The sequence below is a fragment of the Opisthocomus hoazin genome, chromosome 21 (genome assembly GCF_030867145.1).
Source record: "Opisthocomus hoazin isolate bOpiHoa1 chromosome 21, bOpiHoa1.hap1, whole genome shotgun sequence".
NCBI lineage: Eukaryota > Metazoa > Chordata > Aves > Opisthocomiformes > Opisthocomidae > Opisthocomus > Opisthocomus hoazin.
Genome location: NC_134434.1, coordinates 9,601,750 through 9,623,743, shown reverse-complemented (window position 1 = coordinate 9,623,743; position 21,994 = coordinate 9,601,750). Strand labels below are relative to the sequence as shown.

Here is a 21,994-nt window from a genome sequence, read left to right as displayed (position 1 = left end):
GCCTCGGTTCCCGCCTCTTTCGCGACCGGGCTCCTCGGGCAGCAGGTGCCGGGGCACAGCCATTACGTCCACCGGCTTCGGCAGCAGCTGCCTCCCCTCCACTCCCCTCTCCTCTCCTCGCCGCCCGTCCGCCTGACGGTGCCCGTGGCCGCGGGCGGGCGTAGGCGCTGCTGCCGGCCGGGCCGGGCCGGGCGCTGAGGGGCCGCGCGGCTGCGGCGGGGCGGTGCGCGGGCCTCCCTCAGCGGCGGCGGCGTGGCGCGGCGGGGGGCTCCTGCGGGACGGGGAGCGCGGGGCGGGCAGCGGAGGCGGCGGTGCCCGCCGGACTCGGCTCTTGGAGCACCTGGGAGCCCAGCTTCCCGCGCCCACCGGCCTGGGCAGGGGCTGTCCTTCAGCGAATTCATCTTTGTTGTAGTGGAAGTGGCGGGAATAGCTCCCTTTCCCTCTGGAGACCATCAACCCAGCTGAGGTATTGCCTTCTGCTCTCTAGGTGCATGTTCGCCATCTTTTGCCAGCTCCTTAGGGCTGGTGGAGCACCTGGCCCTCCCCGTCCCCTTGGCATGTTGGCTTCCATGAGGTGCTTAGTTTATAGTCTTTGGTGCTTGTACTCATACTTGTGTCTTTATGACCTCTGCAGCTTTCACAGCCTGCTGCTGTCCCAAAAGGGGGGAATTTGGGTCAATTTTGGGACCTGTTCCCAGCGCTCAGGGTGGCAGCAGGATTACAGCTGTGAGTGAGGGGACTGGCTGTTCTGTGCTGGCTGCTGCCTGGGCTGACTGATGGCAGCAGCAGGATGAGCCATCCCTCGTCAGATTCTCTTTCTGAAGTGAAGGCCTCTGTAGTTTAAAACCTCTGATTTATCAAGGGAACAAACAAACAGGTCATGCGCAAGGGCTCAGAAACACTCAAATGTAGTAGAAGCTGCATGAGCCTCATCGGAGCAATCAGTGAAAGGTGCTACTGGACTCTTTAAACTGTTTCGTAGGTGATGGCTGCTGCCACTGAATCCACAAGCTTTGAGGAGGAACAGCTTCCTAGTAAGAGAGAAACTATGACGTGGAAGCCCAGAAAAGGTAAGCCTAAAATACTAGGATAACACCAAGCAGACTGTGAGTAATGAAACTTACACTCTGCTTGAGGAAATATGCTTAAAATTCTTTGATGATGCATGGGAAATACTTCTTTAGTTACTGCAGTGAATTATTTCCATGTAGATGTTTGCGTAAGCCTAGGTGCAAGAGTAATTAATACTACCAAAAAAAAAACCCCAGCTTTTTTTTTTTTTGTAAACTAGAGCTGTGTTTTTTTCAACACACCTATTTTTAAAAAATACTAACAGGTGAATGTGGTGAAACAAGACTTCTAGGTCCATGCCCCAGTTTAAAGAGTTATTTTTCAACAAGAGTCTGTGGAAAATCCTAACTTGGGCTAGTGTTTTGATGCAAGCCTATGTCCAGTGTTCCCAAGCATTTGAGGCCTGAAGTAGCACTGTAGTGGTATTACATGTGTAAGGAATTGCGTATATTATTATTAGATTAATAATCACAAAGTGCATTCATATACCTGGCTGAGTTATTGCATGCTAAGAATGTAATTGCTCCTCTTTAATTCCGAAGTATCTCTATTGGCTCTTTCTTTGGTTTTTAGAATGTTTGCTGGAGAATATTCCGAATGTTCAGAATGAGTCTGGAGAAAGTGAATTCTCTGATAGCTCTCATGATGAAGAGGATGTCAGTAGCTCTTCTGTTGACTGTGTTCATATACTTCCTGACCTAGAAGAGTTGGGTGGTGAAGTCTCCAGTATGCTTGAGGCTGTAACTTTTCAAGAGGTGGAGGACTGGGATAAAGAATTGGAGGAGTCTGAATGTAATCCTTATGGTGAGTACAAATTTACTTGTGCTTCATTTGAGTTGTGGTTAGTATGTGATTGGGGGTAGGTGCTTTTCAGGAGAATGTGTTTAAATAACTCCACGTTCTATTTTGGGAAGCAGCTTTTGTCATTGTCGTCCTCGTGGATTTGTAATGCATAATTTTGTTGTCAGAGGATTTAAAGGCAGTGTTGTGAAGCTCACATGAAACTCTTGCTTGAGCAATTGAATTCTTGGGGAGTGGAATGGTAAGGAGACTTGTATGCGTGTATTGAGTTTCTCTGGAGAAGCTAGGTCCCAGTAGTGTATCTCAGTGAAGCAGAAGAGAAAGGTACATGGAGTGCAGGAATGTAACTTTTTTGTGTAAAAGTTGTTCATTTCCACCAAGAAAATTCATCCAAATTGTACACTGTAATTTCCCTGTAGAGCATGGAGTTCTTTGGAGGGGAGCAGGACAAGCACTCAGTCTCTGAGTATGGTTTGTTGTTGCCTTTGCTGTAGTGTTTGGGGGTTTTTTTGTGGCAGGTTTTTTTGGTTATTTTTGTGGGGTTTGTTTTGTTTTTTGTAATCGGTTTTTTGAAGCTTGAGCCTCTTAAGTGTTTGTGCATGTGATCAGTCCCATGAACAAAGGTGGCAATGGATAGAAGCAGTTTCATCCACATCTTCAGAGTCATATTAATCCTCCAGTTTGTAAACCTTTTTATGGTGACTGACGTGTTGAACTGAGAGTCTCAGTCTTCCATTTGCCAGGCTGTATGTTGGGGCAGAACAAGTGGATGGAGTTGAGCCAGCAGTGGTGACCTGCGTCTTTGTTGAAGCAGAATAGTACCATTTCCATTTTCTTCTTGTTAATATGTATCTTCTGTAATTAATACAAACAATCTTTTCTTTGCTTAGGAAATATCGATTCTCTGTTTATTTTAATTCTGTAAATGGCTGTTGTATTCAAGTTCCATTGTTTAATAACAGAACTAAGTGGGAAAGTTTTTGCAGCCTTCCTATCAAATCATTCTGATTTTAAAATGGAAATACGCTGAGTAATGTGGGAAGATGACTGTTTCCATTTCAGATATTTCCCTCTCTCCCATCCTGGGCTTTCCTTTTAGTCTCTCATCTGCTCAAATTTATGGAATGCTTTGATTTTTTTTTATTTTTTTTTTTACGGGAACTGGTCCCTTCCAACCCCTACTATTCTGTGATTCTGTGATTCTCCTCTTTTCTTTTATTTGACTAACTCATCCTTGCTTGTAGCTTGTGCTCTTCAAATCCTCACAAACTTACTTGAAGGAAGCTGTCATTATAGGATTCAGATACTTGTAAAGCATACTGAGAATGAGTGTCTGAGTTGTTAATTGCTACAAATAAAAAACACATGCTTGTTTTGTCATTTTATATCTTTTTTCAAAACTTTTTAAAAATGATTGGTTTGATGGCTTGTTTGGCAGTGTAACTGGGAAGCTGACACATGGATATACTGTGTTGGGTCCTCTGCTGCCCCAGACTCTGGGGCTTCCATTTGCTCAGTGCTTTCAGTGTCTGCTGGCTAGAAATTTTTTGCTTCTTTGAAAGGACTGTTGCCCTATTTTTCTGCTAGGTTGGTTAAATAACAGGCTTATTAGGCTTAATTCTAGCCTAGTAGAAATGATGTCCAGAGCTAGCTGTTACAGGACCCCACCCTTCCATTCTGTCCGGTGATCCAGTTCTTAAAGGGTTTGGAGGGCTTCTGATTGGGATGTGGTTATGGAGACAGCAGGAAGGGGGAGGAGAAACAAAAGTAATGGTTTCATGAGCCTTTTAAGCCTGGAGAAAATGTAGCACAACTGCATGCATTATAAGAGCTGGTGTCGTATGTTCTGAACCACCGAGCTTTTTGGAAAACTGTTTTCTCTCTGTGGCAAGAACCTTCCTTAAAATGAAGACGTTACCAAATTCAGCTTTCTGTTTGCTTTGTTTGTAGGTCTAATTCGTGAGTGCTGGCAGATCAAATTGAAATACTTAACTGGAAGATGCTGTAGACCTGCAAAATAATCTGGTACTCTACACCACTAGTTTTCTAAGTACTTCCCATAGTTTAAGTCTTTTCTTTGATCTTTTTTAGATGCTGATGATCTCTACTGTGGAAGCTTTCAGGAAAATAATCTTTTGGCCTCATGCTCACAGCAGGAGGATCTGTTTTACAGCCCATGCTGTCACCATGCAGCTCACCTTAATTTTACACAACCAGTTAGAATGACTGAATTTGGGCAGTTTGATGATGCTGATGAATGAGGTTGACCGTGGTCAGAACTAGGTGTGGCTTCTGAGTTGGATTATGTTCTTCACCAGTTGAGTCATGTCAAGTCCCCTGGTTTGCTTGCAGAGTTCCAAAATGCTACACCATCTCGAAAGTTTTGCTTAGACTGTTTCTGAGCTGTTTATAAATTCACGGTGTTTGACCTCTGAAAATGAGAGTGCGGGTTCTAGCTGTAAGGAGTCAATGCATTTCTTGACTTCTTTTTGTTTGTATTATATAGAACTGTGTTGTTGCTGATCAATTGCTTGAGACAAAGCATTGAATTTCTAAACTTCAGCTTGTTTGCCAGCCTTTGCCAGTTTTGACATGCTGATGCCTGTGTGTCTATGAAACCTGTAGTTTTCTTTCCTTTTCATTTGATGCTGTCAAATTGGTTTGGAGAGCTTTAAAAACTCTTCCTCATTCCAACCTCTCTGTTGTATTATAATGTTGCAGTTTGTGATTCCATATTTAATACTGATGTTTAACAAAATTAGCCATGGCAAATATGGAATGAGTTGTTTTGTTTTTATTTTTATGTATTTCAGTATAAAGGAATTACAAATATGTGATACACATTTTGCAAATACACATATGGACATGGAGTAGGACCTGCTGTATCTGATAGGAGTGCTGGGTGCTTAAGACTGCCTCCCAGCAAAGATTTCACTACATCAGACCTTCTTGTGTATCAGCATTTTATCCTTCAGTCTCACAGTTGTCTTTATAACATTCTCATGTGACATCAGATGTGCAGTGATGCAGAAAATATTCTTGCACAGTGTCTTGCAGTATATAATCTCTGTGTCCTGCGAACAGTAGTGAATTAAAGTTCATGATTCTGTTGATAACGCTCGTTTTGTTGTTTGTGTTTTGGCAAGTGAGAAGATGGGAACACAAAATACCTCCGTAAAGTCTCTTAAGAGAATAGCTCGAACTAGAAGCATATCCTGCTTGCCTTTGCTTTGGGGTTAAAGGAAACGTTCTAAAATGAAATATGTAAGTGCGTTGAACGGCTGGTCACTTGAGTAACAATAATCTTCTGCTAATGCTCATGTTTCATTAATCACCTATCTCTCGAGAACTATTTGATGGTTTTGTGTTTTAACACAGACTGATGCTGAAGCACAGTACCCATGTTTGTTTATTCTCAGGCAAGGAGTCAGCATTTACCACTGGAAGATTTTTTTTTTTTTTAAATCATCCAGTGTATGAGACTGAAGTAATTTACGCATTAGTTTGGAAGGAGGAAGTGAAGAACGTGATGATATTTGTTTAATCTTTTCTTTGAGAGCAGAGAAAGACAAGAGCTTGAAAGAGTCTTTTCTTCTGGTACCTTGAAGTTCCTGGTTACATCTTAGTACCCAGCAAGCAATCAAAGTAAAGAGTGGAAGCCTGGTGTTGAGGTTGCAAGAAAGAGGGCCTGTTCTTTTATTCCTTTATGTTGGAGTGATCTAGAGAGTAGTATTTCCATCAAAACTTACTTTGGCAAGCCTCCAGAACGCATACATGCAGCAGAAAGCACAGCCTAACAGAATTCATTCCCAGCACGGCAAGAAAGCCCTAGCTGTGCTCTCTAAGGCATCGGGCTTGGTTTTTTGTTCTGTGAGCTTCTGTATATCAGAGAGAGAGTGCTGCTCTTTGAGTGCTGCGTTAGTTAGAACATGAGCTTGACTCTGTGGAATGGACGTGAGAATTGGTTGTGCCCAGTTTGTCAGGTTTGGATGATTAGTGGCTTCTTTCTCTAACTGAGAAATCAGGAATGAAACTGTGAGCATGACTATAACTGACTCATCAACTGGAGTAAAATTGTTGATTTGCATGTATAAATGCAATATTAATAAATATAAATTGAGTACGGATTACTGTTGAAGTAACAATATGCCAGTAAATTGTGAAGGTTCCTCTAAAAAAGCACTGGTTATTTTGTGAGTCTGTTCACCGCTTCCCTGGCTTCGGCCGTCGATGGCAATGCTACCCTGCAGAGGGCAGCAAGAAATTGTCTACCCTGCCCAGCGTATTTTCATCTGGTGCCGAGTTTCATCAGCAAGTGTCAGATCCACGGGCTAGATTTCTAAAATTGACAGCGGTTTAGATCTGTGTTCTGCATAGTCCTGTTCCCTAGTGAGGCTGTTTCATAGCCCTGATTAGTTTCTCGGGTTTTTTTTATTTCACTCTGAAGTTATACTTACTGGACTGAAAAATTTCTCCCATGGCTGAGAAAAGAACATCACTTCACTTCGAGCTTAATATATTTTTATACTACGCTTGTGGGAGATATCCCACTGTATTTAATGAAGATGAAACTAACAGAATTCTGTGGAAGCAAACCCACCTTTTTTAGAATTGTTTTAAAAGGATAACCAAAAAGCCTTTATAACATCAATTAAGATGATTTTCTTTCTGTGTGGTTCCAAAATTTTGTCAGTACTGAAGTCTTCAAGCCATTTTCTATGCACCCTATAAATCAAGTTTGTTTTTTCAGCCTGTACCTTTAATTGCAATCAACCTTGTGTATCTGGACTGTCTTGTTATTTGAGGAGAAATTGTCTTGAATGGCCTCCTTGCTGAGCTGTTCGTTTTTTAAATGATTGTAAACCTATAAGATTTGTTTTCAGTTTCCCTTTAAGGTTAAAACTGACACCACCCGTACCAGCTTTGGAAAAAATGGCATGAGGATTTTACAGCAGACATGCATTGCACTCTCTGAATATTGGCAAATGTAACTTCATTTGTCTTGGCCTTGCTTTTTAGGGAAGGACCTTAATGTAAAGCTTGATCTGAATACTCTCAAACTTCAGTGGGATTAGAAGACCAGATGCAGACTTCTCAGAAAGTGTCTCCCTGGAAGGATTTGAAACCAGGCTCACGGATTCCAGTGTTTCAGCACTACGGAGCGTTTCAAATTCCATTGTGAATCTTGCACTGAGCCTGTTTTGTGTTGACACAAGCGTGTCATTCTAGGCAAGAATACACTGCAATTAAAAACAACATAAGGTAACACGTGAGCCAACAATTCAAGCCAAGATCGTCAGCCCTTCAGCCTGCTCAAATTATCGGAGGGAAAAGAGTCATATTACAGTACCAAGATCATAAATATTTTATGCATATGAGAAACACATTGGCAGTACATAAATAACTCAGAAAATTCATCAGAAGTGTCAAAGATTTCTCAGTTAAATGCACATACATCTCTAACAAGATTTCCCCCTTGTATACCCCTAGTATAAGATAACATTCAAAGGATGGAAGGCTCTGCTGCAGGTTAATATGCTTGCTGGGTTTATATTGTGGGGGAGGTTTAGTAATGTGGCATAATATGGTGACTCAGAAGGAGACCTGGATACAACTTGGAAGATGCTCTTGCTTTTCTTCTCATTTCCCCATTTTACAGGTAGAGATAATCATACCAGCCTGTTCGTGAAGTACGTGAAATTCTCTGATCAAGAAGGTTTGTCTAAATAGTGAGGTGTTTTAAAAAAAAAAAAAACAAACCCCAGACTTTTGCGTTTTCTTTCAACGGGCCAGCAAAGAAATGAAAACTTGTTTTGGGTGCATCTGTTGTTTCCTTTGAGACCTACAGCGAACGATTTGCAAGAGGAAATAATTGAAGGAAATGTCTTCATGTTTCCTGTTGATAAGGTACAGAATTTAATTCATACATCAGATTGAGATAGTGGTTTCTTGTTCTTATATAACCACAAAATCCATCCCATTTTAGTGTCTTTTAAAGACACTTCTGCTTGACTTGGTGCTTTGTCCCATCTTTTAACTAGTGTGCTCTTGTAAGCTAAGAAAACACATCCACTGTTGAAGGGACTGTGGGTAGTTTCACTGACTAAAGGAAAAATGCTGATGGCAGCAGCTCATCCTGACCATCTGTTGCTTCCAAGGACACCAGTGTAAATCCCATTGTAACAAAGGTCATTTTGTGAAGCTAGTGGGTAAATTTCTGTAGGTATGGCGAAGGAACTTGTGATACATACCCACTGTGGTTCTGTATTGCAAACCTTGGTGTCAGAGGCTCGAGTATTAGAGGATAAAATTGTGGTGGAGCTGTTAGTCCTGGAAATATCAGCTGCTCATAGCATAGCTTCCTAGCTTGGCAGAAGAAACTAACCTACTGAAAAAAGCTGCAAAGCATACAACCCTAATAATTGGTTTTAGTGATGGAAGCAGCTTCCTTTTAAGCATTTGGAATAGACCCTCAGCTGGTATGAACTGTTGCAGCTCATTACCCCAGCAGAAGCTCTGTCCCTGTGTATCCCCCTGAGCAATGCCTCTGAGCTAAAGCTCATGTTCAGTGTTATACTATTGCTGTGGATTTTAGTTCTTAATATAATGGGCTTTCTTTACATTACTTGTAACTCCATTGATCTTCATAGAGCAAAAAAACATGAATGTGACTCAATGTCTATATTCGTTTATTTGCAGGTTGGTTTTGGGGTTTTTTTGGGTCCTGTCTCTGCCCTGAGGATAGCTAATTTCAGGACATGTAGCTGAAATTGGCCTAGAAAGGTTAACTTTTTATAATTCAGTGAGTCTTGATACTCTGGCCTGAATTATTTTAATCAAACCTTTTCTACCTGCCTGCAACTTCTGCATTTAGACCTGGAAAATCTTTTCATTGTATGATGCAGGAGTTTAAGACTGAGTTCTATACGTAAGTTGTTTGTGTTTGTTTATGAGCCTGAGGTCTCAGTTTATTGGTGTATTTCCCTCAAAGGGAAATACCAGTTAATTTTGCACAGTCCTTTCTGAGCTGCTGGTCCTTAGTAAAATTTACGTTGAGCAACACATTTTCTATGAGACCTGGAGTACCAGGGAATGCCATGTTCTCATTGTGCTGCTTTGCCGTTTTAATCAGTGCAGGTATTGTGGAGTCTTGTTCTGACATTAAGCAAGTTATGTAGTGTTTCTATCTCTACCTCGGAAATACTCAAGAACTTTCACATTCTCCCTGAGGAGTTCCTTCAGAAAATATTTTGTCTTTTTTTAATTATTTGATCACAGATGAAGTAGTATCATTTAATCTGTAGTCTTTGTCCAGACACCTTACAGGTTTGTGAGTAAATGTGCAACATTAGAACATGGAACTGGCTGGCTTTAGTTTGCTGGGAATTTGTGTAACTCCGTGTCCCACTGTACATGTTACATGCTCAAATGCTTCTGGGGAAGTAAATAGGTGTGACAGTGTGATTAAACAGGACTTATACGCCACAGCAGAGAGTACAACCTCCTTTTATGTAACTGAACTTCCAGACAGTAAGGAAGAGCATTTTAGCTGAGCCCGTCTTCACTGTATTGGTAACAGTAGAGTGGTAGAATTGGAATAGCAAGGCCAGAAGAACAGCTGATACTTCCAACAGAAGCATAGGCAACAAATCAAAATAATATATTAGAGATTGTCTTAGTGACTTTTGGGGGGAATGGTGATAAACTGGAACCTTGTTCAGCACTAGATCTGAATTAATTTCTAGGTAGTCAGCCACTGAAAGCCAGTTTGAAGCCAATTCATACTGAGGTATTTGGCAAAAATGAATACTGAGCTGGTGGTGTCTCAGGTGAATTCTTTGCAAGGGACTGGGGACTGAACTGAGAGGCTCCAAAAGCACCCTTTTTGTCAGGAGAGAAACATGTTATGTGTTTGGTCTGGATTTGATAGATGCTAAAATGAACAATATTAGAAAACAGGAACTGCATATGCTCCCAAATAGCATCTTTTGCGAAAATAAAATAAATGCGGAGGAGGATAACAAGGAACATCTAGATTTTATGCTGTGCAGGCCTGTTACATTCTTCTGCTTGGTTCCAGTTGCTGTATTAACTGCTTTTTACCAAAATATACTGGGTCTGATATAAAAAACTGTCTGATCACAGAATCACAGAATGGTAGGGGTTGGAAGGGACCTCTGTGGGTCACCCAGTCCAACCCCCCTGCTGAAGCAGGGTCACCCAGAGCAGGCTGCAGAGGACCTTGTCCAGGCGGGTCTTGAAGATCTCCAGAGAAGGAGACTCCACAACCTCCCTGGGCAGCCTGTTCCAGTGCTCCATTACCCTCAGAGGGAAGAAATTCTTCCTCATGTTCAGACGGATCTTCCTAAGCTTCAGTTTGTGCCCGTTGCCCCTTGTCCTGTTGCTGGGCAGCACTGAAAAGGGTTTGGCCCCATCCTCCTGATACCCACCCTTCAGATATTTATGAGCACTTATTAGGTCCCCTCTCAGCCTTCTCTTGTTCCAGGCTGAACAAGCCCAGCTCCCTCAGCCTCCCCTCGTAGGAGAGATGTTCCAGTCCCCTCATCATCCTCATAGCCCTCCACTGGACTCTCTCCAGTAGCTCCTCATCTTTCTTGAAGTGGGGAGCCCAGAACTGGACACAGTACTGCAGATGAGGCCTCACTAGGGCAGTGTAGAGGGGAAGGATAACCTCCCTTGACCTACTGGCCACACTCCTCTTAATGCATCCCAGGGTCCTATTGGCCTTCTTGGCAGCCAGGGCACACTGCTGGCTCATGGTCAACCTGTCATCCACCAGCACACCCAGGTCCCTCTCCACAGAGCTGCTCTCCAGCAGGTTCGCCCCAAGCCTGTACTGGTGCATGGGGTTTTTCCTCCCCAGGTGCAGGACCCTGCACTTGCCCTTGTTGAACCTCATCAGGTTCCTCTCTGCCCAACTTTCTAGCCTGTCCAGGTCATGCTGAATGGCAGCACAGCCTTTTGGTGTATCAGCCACTCCTCTCGGTTTGGTGTCATCAGCAAACTTGCTGAGGGTACATTCTAACTCTTCATCCAGGTCATTGATGAAGAAGTTGAAGAAGAGTGGGCTAAGTACTGACCCCTGGGGGACATCACTAGTTACCGGCCTCCAACTAGACTCAGCGCCGCTGATGACAACCCTGAGTTCTGCCATTCAGCCAGTTCTCAATCCACCTCACTGACCACTCGTCCAGCCCACACTTCCTGAGCTTCCCCAGGAGGATGTTATGGGAGACAGTGTCGAAAGCCTTGCTGAACTCGAGGTAGACAACATCCACTGCTCTCGCTGATACTACATTGCAGTTCAGAACTCCTCTTAAAACTCCCCTAGGGAGAAGGGGAAGGGTGTAGGGGGAAATTAATATAGCTGCTATTTTAAACTTTTAATGGCTATGTGTCGGAGATAGAGATCGCTTTGGTCATGTAGCCCAACCCTCTGTCCTTCAGTATTACAGCCAGGCAGTTCTTGTGGCAGAAGAAATGCTTCTTCCATATTGGTTTAACACATCTTGTAAGTTCTTACTTTGCAGACAAAGCTATAAATACAGGTTTAATAATTAACTATAAACGCATGAGATGATGTACAAAATAGCACCTGGAGTGTTAATCAGCTGGAACAAGCGCTTGTTCCTATGTGCAAGCCTGAGGAAGTCCATGTGGGGCAACAGCACTGGTATAGGACTCTCAGTTGCTGCGTTCTCCTTATTGCAGGAGAAGAACATGTAAGGGAAGTTTGCAAATTTTGTTTCAGCTGCAGTTAGCTCATTATATCACAACCTGAAGCGGGACAAGTGGTAGTCTGAAATGAATGCACAAGAGTGGAGCCTGTAGATAGCCACAGTGCTAATTCAGAAGCCATCATAATTTTCTTGTCTGCTGTAACTACTGGAATTGCTAGAATATCCCCCTTGTTCTCAGTGTTACATTTATCAGTAGCTTCAGTTCCATATTCTTCAAACAGGCTATTATTTTCCTCGTCTGAAACATCTTTAAGCTTCTGTTTTAGTTGGTTCTAGCTTTTCTGCATCATTTGTAACTTGATTTGTTTGATTGGGCCTTCAACTCTGCAGCTTGTAGTTTGCCAGAAGGCTGGTCTTTTCAGTGGGATTTTTCAGACATTGTAAGTAAAGCCACTTAGATAAATGTTTCTCAGGCAGAGACTGCCTGTCTGCTAGATAAGAAATACATTTTGTTCTATTATCTGCACTTGTGTTCATAGGTGGATTAGATTTAATTTGGTCTTTTGGAGAGAAGTGGGCTAACTGTTCTTCAGACAGATCTGGGATTTGGTTTAAGAACAGACTTTGTTATGTGGTCTATAAAGTGCATTACAGTGCTATAGGAATAGTTGTGTATCTGGTTCTGCCTGCAATTCTGAACACTAATGATGGTGCTTCTAATTATGTATGGAGGTAAATTCTCAGACCAAAGAATGGGGAGTTTCATCATCTGTCCCATTAACTGCAGCAGGGCTTCTGTTGTGCAAAGGAGTGACTGCCTAAAGCCGGCAGCTAATGCTGACGGCGAGGGGAAGCCCTTCTCCAGTACGCTGGCTGCACAAGGCCCCTTCCGTCCCTCCACAAAGTGTAACTGATCAGAGGATGTATCAGCTTCTTAAATCAGCCACGTGCTTGTCACTTACAGGTTACCTTACTCTCATTTACTTTTAATTAGGTTCCATGTGAAAAGAGAGTAAATGCAGACATTTTGCTGGCATGTAGGAGCGTGGCTGTTCGGTATTATAAGACTGGAGAAATTGGTAACACCCAGCCTTCATGATCCTGACTGCCCGCAAACAAAAGGACGAAGTTCAGTGTCCTGCTAATGGACTTAACTGTTCTGTAATTGAGACTCAGGTACTTGGGAAACATCCTTTTAAATCTGGCTTAGTTATTCCTGTTCAGCTTACCTTGGTATTGGATATTGCTAAGGCTTTACTGCTAGCTTCCACCACAATTCAGTCCTCAAGTCTTGGCAATAGGGTTTTTATTGGTTTTAGGGCTTATCTCTGTGGTTTGTGTTTCATTTTCTGTTTGAATTTTCCATTTTGGGAGGATTCTTTTCTTCTTTTGTCTTTTTTGTACTTAGTGGTTGCTTCTGCATGGGGTTAAATTTAGGTTTTTTTCTATCTGTAGTACTTAGCCTCAGCAATGCATGCTAGCAAAGAACTGTGTTCTCTGACTTGTATGTAACAACTCAAGGCTTGTATCAACAGTGAGTGTGGGAGGAGGCTGAAATGAGGTAAATATGGGAGAACACAGGGAGAGTGAGTGTGCGGTAACTGCTCATTTTTGCAATTTGGAGCGTGCTTCAAGTTTGACTTGATTACTTCCTCTTTGATTAATTGAAGCCTCAGGTAATTGAGCTGAGAGCTTTCCCTTCTCTAGTTTAGAGAGCCTTGTACCCTTTTTTGCTTTACTTGCTGTGGTACCTTAGACATGACACTGATGTGAGAGGAATATGTATTTTTAGCGCTTCCTCCCGTGGTTAATCCATGCAGGTTCTGTTTGACCGTTCAATGCTATTTTAATGATGTAGGCAACAGCTGTTTTCTCCGTGTCTTATCAAATATCCTCCATGTTCTAATAATAACAAAGAAGTTTCTTTATTCTTGGCTGTTCCAAATTTCCACCCGAGGGATCTCATTGCATCTCTTCATGGGGACTGCAATCTAGGAATAGGTTCTTGTGGCTAGATAGATAGATTCTTTGCTTTAAGAAAGTAAGGATCATTGAGGATTTACCATTTCATTTTATTTGATTCTATCATTACATCTAGAATGACATCTAGGAGATCTCTCTCTGGTTGATATTATCTGGCAAAACACAGTATCTGTACCGCTGTCAAATGGCATCCTTCCCCCCCCACTGAGCAAGACTGCATGTGATTTAACTTGTCCTTCAGGTGGTGCACAGAGGCCGTACTGAATGAGAGGACATGACACATGCGTGTACCAGGCCTCTCATCTCCATGGTCCTACCGATAAACAGGGCACTGTGAACTAGTACTCTACTAGAAAACTAGTACTCTGAGAGAAAAACCTGTGAATCATGACAGTGCTGGCATACCCTGGTAGACCACAGCTGTGATAATGTGACATATCCCGAATTCCTTCTGACTTCATATTTTCACTGCTGATGTTTTTGACTGTGGATTTTAAATCATTACACACTTAAGACCTGAGAAAGATGTGTTTTTCAGTGGAGAGTCTCTCATGTTTAATTGTTATAATTATCTTGAGAAAGTTCTGGATTTCTGAAATAGTTGCTTGTTTTCTAGCTTTTTAGTCTGTAGTATACAACGGAGGAATGCAGTTTATTCTTAGGCATGGAAACTTATGCTACTACTGATGTTCTTCATCGAATTCACTAGTAATAAATAGTATGTTTTTTCTTGCTTAGCAGTCTTCTGTTCAGCAGTGAATTTCAGAAAGCCTATTGTAACATTCTACCATCGCTCAGGGCCAGCTTTATTCATTAATCTTCTATCCATACAGCTACATACTTTTAAAATAACTTGGATATTGAAGACAAAGTATTTCAGCTACTCTTAACAATGTACAAGTTAGTCATCACAAAACATTGCTCATTCTGTCTGATAAAAAAATTAACATTTGCAAACATTTCACTTGGTTTAAAAAAAAAAAGTTGTCAAGGACGGTAACAGCAGAAGTAGAGACTATGTAGCAAATTTTCTTTGTCAAGTCTGATATGAAAATTATATTTGGAGGGTAGTTACGTTGCAAAGTGCTTCAGAGGCCACTGCTAGTGAACATGAATAGCTTCATATATTGAAATGCAAGGGTCTGCTGGAAAAAAATGGCTTGAATGCCAGTCTATAATTTGCCAAATTAAATAGCTATTAAAATTTATAATGAAAATTACAATGTTGCTATGGTTACTAAAGCTTCCTTAGTTTCAGTACTGCAGTGCATTTCACTTCAAAGAAGAATCTCTTTTTTCCGCATTCTTTCAGTATAATCAAATAGAACTTTCAAAAGTGCTTTTAATTTGCATGCATTTGTTGGCGGAACTTGTTGCCACGAGGAACTGGAAAAGCCAGCAATATAGCCATTCCCAAAACACATGCTTTTATTTCACAACATCTTTGCATTAAATCTCATTAAATCATATTCTTCAGTTCTGTACTGTAGGGCAGAGGTGACCGTCCCTTGGCTGGGAAGACAAGTACGGCGTACAGCAGCCTACTGAACGGGGGTAAAGCTCTGACAGATTCTGCCGTGGGTCTCGTGTGTGTTACGAAGAGAATGGTAGTCAGGCGCTTGTCTGCGGTTATACAAGTGGCTTATGCCCACTTGTTCTTGAAACTGGCCTTGCACTTCTGAACATTTCTGCTTTAAATTATGCCTTGACTAGTAAAAGAAAATGTTAAGGAGGAATGACTTTTACAGTCCATATATGCCATTATTGTTCCATTAGGGCTCATTTCCTCTGAAGCTGCAGGCGCTGCCACCATTGTCATCGTGGATGATGGCTGTAGAATGTGCATGAATCTATTGGAAGATATAACCTGTGACTTGTAATGTGAAGGGATGGACATAAGCCCCATGGTGAGATCCTGTTAGACAATTCCTATGCAGATTTCCTCACTGAACTTAGTAAATGGTAATATTAGCAAGGTTATAAAAATAATACAGAGTGAAGCAGAAGAAATAAAACCAAAGGATTTTGCTCTGTCATCCTGGCATCTGGCCTGCACCAGCAGCACATCTGCCCAGCAAAGGTCAAAGATCAAGTGCTTCTGACACCGCTTACTTTTGTCAGGAATTGTTCCCTTTATATTGAGCACAAAAGAGTGTGTGTTTAGGCGTTTCCCATCATGTCCTCCAGGGTTACTATGCAAAGATGACTCTGTTGTTGTGGCCATACATTTTCTGCATATTATAAGCCCTTTCTTATCCAATGTGGAGCTTCTGCTGGTTATGGTTCAAAGCTATTTCTAACACGTACGTTTGTGTCTGTGTAAATAACTAATGGAGGGAAGGTATTTGCTGAATTTAGTCTGTTTTTGAGCTGCAAAGCTTTGTCCTTCATGAAAACATTCTGACAGGGTATGTGAAAGCATTCAGTTGTGAGCGTGCACATCTGGCCAAGCCATGGCATTCCGGGTGACACGATTCCCTATTCCCTTCCTCGCCGTCCTGTCTGATGTGGGCTAGGCTGGTCCAGGGGTGTGCAGTGATGCCTTTCAGCCTGCTGCATCCACAGAGTAGGAGGGTGTGGGTCCCTGCTGTACCCCTTTATTGCCCCCCTTTATTGCCAGATTCATCATGGATTTGTGCGGGCTCTGGGCATGCCTGAAGGCTTCCTTAAGATGAAGAACAAGTGATGAGGTAATACTGGCTGTGACTTTTGTTGCAGCTTGGTTATGTGTATAAAATCTCCTACCCCTTATATGAAGGTACTTGCTTATTTCAGATGAAATATATAGGTGGTTACTATACCAACCTTCCTGAGGTTTATGAGCAGTGGAATGGAATTTGATATCTTTAGGTCCATCTGCTCTGTAAGAGCCTTTATCCTCTTTGCATGCACTTGAGTTGGAGTAAGAACAATCAATGAAGTGTTGTACACACAGAAGAAAGGGATTAAAATTTGAAATTGTCACAGTATCCGTATCCTCTTTTTCATATTAAATAAACAGGGAACTGGTTATTTAAATCCTACAAACAGTTTTGAAAATAGCTGAAAGCCCTCACAGATCTGCAACATGCAGTCAAAATGCGTTCTTTGTGAAAACGAAATGATTCCCATGAGCACCTTTGTAAGTCCATACTTTGGTACATCCAGGGCATGTTTCTGAAAGAGCGTCTTCGCCAATCCCAGTGTGTTTCAAAGTTCAATTTTCTGGTATTTCTGAATCTGCTGCCTGAACACATTTTGAGGATGGGAAACATCATGTGGTTTGAATGAATAAAACCGCCAAATTGCCTGGGGTGCATCTGTGCCCCCTTGCTGCGCAGGTTGCCTGTTTCTCTGCCATGAACCTGACAATTTCAATCAAACTCCTGGGGCTTCCCCAGTTTCTGTTCAAGCAGAGTCTGGCACCAGTCTTCTCAAGTCCATAGCAATGAAAAGCTTTATTTTAGCTTCTGATTGTACAGAAATTTAGTGACAGGTAGGAAAGAAACAGATGGGTCAGATGAGTGGTAAAATAGCAGGAAAGGGCGGTCTTTAGAACAAATTAATAACTTGCGTTTTGTTTTGTGAAATTAAGAAGGGCAGTGTAGGGCAACCATAGATCAGACTTCTCTGGAATCTCTTCCAGATTTTGACAGATTGACAGTTTTAATTAAGACTGTTTTGTTTAATTCCTTTTGCTTTTACACTTGAGCATGCTCACAGGCCTATGCAGGTTTAGACTGCAATCCTGCAGGGTTTTTCTGAAATATAATTGTTGATCATTAAAAAAAATTGAAGTATTATGAAGGCTTTTAATTTTCATTCCTGTTCAGGAAGTTTCCAAATCACCTCTTATGCTTACATGAGTTATTTTCAATGGTTTCTTGTATTTTAAAACCTTTTTATTATAAAGGAGGAGTGTACCATAAAACCGTAACAGTTGCCACTTTGCAATGATTATGGGCTAATGATCTATTCTAACTAAAAGAAGCCATTGTGATTGTCTCTTAGTGTTAGGCTTTTAACAGCAGCTGTTTCAACAATTTGTAAAGGTTGAAGTACGGTGATCTATATGGAATAGATGTTGGGTTGAAACAACGAGAAGGGTGTTCAGTATCTTTCTCTGTATCCTTCAAGGAGTTATGAGTATTATTCCTCCATACAGTAGGTGGAGACAAAGACCTAATTAATTTTATAATGTTGCCTCAGACTGATTTTGTTAGCTATGCTAGGTCTCCCCTGATTTTTGGTATTATTAAATTCCTTTATAAAAATAACAAATATTAAACCATTTTGTTCCAAAGGCTGTTAATTTATGTTTACATTAAATGCTGTAATTATTTTGCTGGCAACCATCGATAAATTGGTCCTTTCAGATACAAGGTCTGATTTGGAGATTAGAGATATCTGTGAAACTTTTCTGTGCAAGTTCAGATCTGTCTTAGGCCAAAAAATTCAGGGGTCAAAGCACACCCAGGATTGACTTCAAGTTTGAACGTATCTAGAAATTCCTAGTGGTGTAGGAGTTGGATCTCTGTGCAGACTGTAAGACTGAGGTGTGGTCTGCCTCTGTTTATAAAGTGAATTTGTACATGTACGTATGTCTATATAAATCATGTGCATGTTTACAGGTAAGTGTTTGTGTGCTTACAGCATGTTTGGTGGCACACAGAATATGGTGTTGGCATCCTGCCTCTGCCTAAATTTGACTGAAACCTTACAATGTAATTTGGAGTAGTGAGAGCAAATGGGGTGCAATCTGTAAAGTGGGAGAGATGGTTTTATTAGCTTTTCAAATGGAAAATGGAGCTTGCAAGTTTCTCAGATACATTGGTTGACTGTTTCAAGTAAGAAACAATCTGTAGAAATATTTTTGGTTTGATCTTCTCAATATCATTTACACTGGGCTCCTAGATGCTTTTTTGACAGAGGAAGTCTCTCTGCCATCATACCGCATGTACTGAAGTTGATTGAAATAGTCATGCCAGAGATGGATTTCCAGATGTATAACAGTGAGAGGTATGTTTCTCCTGTTCTGTTGAATGTGAAGCAGGTTGCCTTAGTAGAGGAGGCTTTGTCACATCTGTCCCTCATGCTCAGCTAAGGTTACAATTTGACATTAACCCCTGTGATTTCAGCAGATCGTGGAAGGTTTCCCTCATTTGTTGATCTCAGTCTGGTCTGTTGAAATTTTCTGTGCTTCTTAAGAAACGCAGAGTTTAGCTAGTGAGGTGTATTTGTCACAGTGTAGATGCAGGAATGCCAAGGGGACTTTAACCCAGCAAGGAGGAAGTGGAGAGGAGCCCACATGTCAGTGTAGAGGAGATGACCTGAACTCAGAAGTCGTTTAAGCAGGCCCTTTAAGAAGGGATTTCTTGACTTGTCTGCAGTTCCATGTGCCGCTTCAAAGTTTGGGAAGGATTGCTGTCAAATGCCTTCTGTTCCTTGTCTGCCTGTAAGGTGAGAACGTTTGCCTTCTTAAAAGGGATACTTAGGATTATGTTTAAAGCAGGTGAATGAGTTGTTCTCTGATCAGTTCCTCATTGTGCCATGTAACTTTGTGCATATAGGACATATCTTTTAATTTCTCTGGACTCCTTTCACTGAAATCCTGACAAAATCTCCATCTCATGCAGAAGAGTTGTGTAAGACCTGAGTTTTACTTGTGGGAAGTATATGCTATAGAAAGTCAAAATATATGTTATTATTAGGTACAGTTCAAATGAAAAGGCAATGAGGGGAGTAGTTTTCCAAAATTAAGACAACACAGGCTTTGGAGGTAACTGATAAAGATCTGCAAAGTCAAAGCCTGCCACAGTATCATGTCTGTTTTGGTGAGGTGGGTGTTTTGCAGCGCATCTAATTGAATAAATAAAAATATTCTCCATTAAACATTAGTGGGAAGCTGAGAATGACATACAAGTGGGTGTATGGATCTTGCCACTAGTGATGCACAGAGCCTGCCTTTCCAGCGTCGCTGAAGTAGAGGCAAAGGGAAATATTAGATTAGAAAGCAGTCTGAACGTCTCAACGTTGCTTAAACTCTCAAGGACAGAAGCAGCATTGAGCTACTCAAATGCAATGCGGTATTTTCCAATCTAGACCTACTGAGCTAATCACAGGGATTGAACAGAAATCCTGACTTGAAGAATAAATGGTGATAGCGAGTGAACATGCAGTCTGTTTGGCAGTGTCACTGCTTGGTACAGGGATTACTTTTATTGGTCTCACTTAAAGTTATGGTTCATCAGGGTTTCTTGTATGCTTCTTTACTGTAAGAGCGTAATTTAATTTAAAATGTCAAGATCTGTGTAATAAACTGAGTTAGATCATTAACAGACATAAACTATTATATTCCTGAGGCTTGTGGCACTACTCACTGTAAATCCAGCACAATGCATCTGCAACTAGGAATGCTGCCAGGGCTGAGAGCTCTGGAGGAACTGTGCATTTGATGTACCCGTCTGAGCTTTGCTAGATTGAGGAAATAGGATTTTGAAGAGCCCAGAGCCAAACTGGGATGGTCAAACTGATGGCCTGTTCTCTGGCTATATCTACCTGCATCTACTCTTTGACCACCAGATGATGACTGAAAGATGCGCTCTCTAAATGAGCTTGTGTAAACGTGCCCAGATTCTGTGCTCTTCTAGGCTGTGGCAGTACCGAGGATGTTATATGAAGCAGGGATGTTTGTAGCTTTTGGACCGAACATGTGAGACCACAGCTTCCTCCTCTCCTCTGTGTACGCTGTTTGTTTGCTGAGGCTTCCCTTCTGTTTTTCTTTGGCTTTTGAGGAGAATATATGGGATATATATCGTATCTTTGCCTGAAACTGTGATCTGGCACTCCAAAGAGAACTTGTGAAGGCTTGCACAGTGTTATACACCAGGGAAGATGGGAAAGAAGTGGGTTTGGTAAGATGTGAATCTGGTCATAGGCTAAGAGGAGTTGGCAGAATCCCTGTGGGTTCGGGTGCTCCCAGACCCTCTGAGCGACTGCCAGGGCAGTCAGAGCATTTCCTGGGGAACAAAATCTCTTGAACAGGTGAATTTTTAAAGGGGTGCCCAATCTGGCCTCTAATCCATTGGTTTGTTTAATATACTCGAGAGAACAAACTGCGTTTCATGTGTTCTTTCATTCTGCCTGTTGTCTGTGTGCAAAGTCAGTGCTTGGCCAGTTTGCTGAGACCCCACGCAAAGGTGTAAATCCTGGGGTTTTGAATGTCTACATGCTGGAAAATGGACACTCACAAGTTTAGCTGAACGTACAGCTTTCAGTATGCATGGCTTTATAGTTCAAGCTGATGACCTGAAAAGACAGCGTCTCACAAATTGTCGATGGCTGGAGCCATTCACTTTCTTCTGTCTTGTGTGCTGGTCATTTCACGTGGAGGAACACTAGTATGTCACGGCTCAAAAGAGACTTAACCAAGTGAAAAAATCTTGAGCAATACACTGTTTGAAATATTTAAAGTAAACCAAATTAATTTCTCCCTCCACTTCCAAACATAATAATACAACACAAGAACTTCTTAAGTTCTGTGTTGTTGTTGTTGTTGTTTTTTTTTTTTATCTGTTCTTTACAGATGAAGGTAGCTTTTATAATAAGTTTTCTGGAATGAACAAAATAATGGAAACTATGCTCTTTGGATGTACTTATTCATGTTTCTAAAATGAATTGGTTGAATCTTAACAGAAATTGCAACTAAAAAATCAAAACAATAGATGTAATGCAATAACGTTTGTAGAATTTAAATGGCATTCTTTTCTATGTGTTGTTAAATATTTCATACAAAAATGTAGAAATGGATCAATATAAATGGTATCCAATTTATTGTTTTTCTGTATATGAATTTCCATTATGTTCCTCTATAAATGCATGTACATAATTTATACATTGTATTATTCATATACTATATCAATAGCAAGCATAACTGATGAGGAAGAAAAAACCCAGCAAGTTAGTATATTTGGTTATGTTCTCACTTGTTTAAAAATGCTCGTGGAAGTGGAAGGATAATGAATGGTGTGCTGTCATTTAATTTCATTTTTAAGTATGGCAAGTGGATAATATCTGGTAGGCTTGACAAATGATGCTGCCATAGCTGCAGACTTTAAGTGCTAATGGTTAGAGCAGAGAGGTACAAACAGTTGCTAAACACAGAGCTAAGACACTGGGAAGGACAGAGCTTTTCATTCCAGTGTATAGTTAAATGTTTTTGTTGGCTTTGCTGTTTCTGCTGGCTTACATTTAAAGGGTACAGACTACTCTGTGAAAGGAAGAATGAAGTGTCAAAAGTGGCTGGAGGGAGACTTCTTTGAAAGTTACTGAATTTGTGAGCCAGTAAGTAAGGGAGCAAATGTAGCGTTAACTTAGAAGGAAGTAAATTTCATTTGTGTGTGTTATTTTGTTCACAAAGGGCCAAATCCGGAGAGATACTAAGGATTAAGTGTTTTTTG

General features: G+C 41.3%; 1 protein-coding gene across 1 annotated transcript; it reads left to right on the top strand.

The window, feature by feature from the left end:
• Positions 1-302: 302 nt before the first annotated feature.
• On the top strand, positions 303-4,889 carry COPRS (coordinator of PRMT5 and differentiation stimulator). The gene is made up of 4 exons (XM_075441175.1): positions 303-466; positions 983-1,070; positions 1,645-1,875; positions 3,964-4,889. The coding sequence occupies exons 2-4, from the start codon at positions 986-988 to the stop codon at positions 4,131-4,133; spliced, it is 486 nt and encodes a 161-aa protein (XP_075297290.1). The 5' UTR covers positions 303-466; positions 983-985; the 3' UTR covers positions 4,134-4,889.
• Positions 4,890-21,994: the final 17,105 nt, after the last annotated feature.

Bases quoted from the DNA above. Each gene is read 5' to 3' on its own strand.
- COPRS (XM_075441175.1), top strand. From the start codon at position 986: ATGGCTGCTGCCACTGAATCCACAAGCTTTGAGGAGGAACAGCTTCCT. The intron at 1,071-1,644 runs GTAAGCCTAAAA...TTTGGTTTTTAG, and splicing joins GACGTGGAAGCCCAGAAAAG to AATGTTTGCTGGAGAATATT. The intron at 1,876-3,963 runs GTGAGTACAAAT...GATCTTTTTTAG, and splicing joins GTCTGAATGTAATCCTTATG to ATGCTGATGATCTCTACTGT.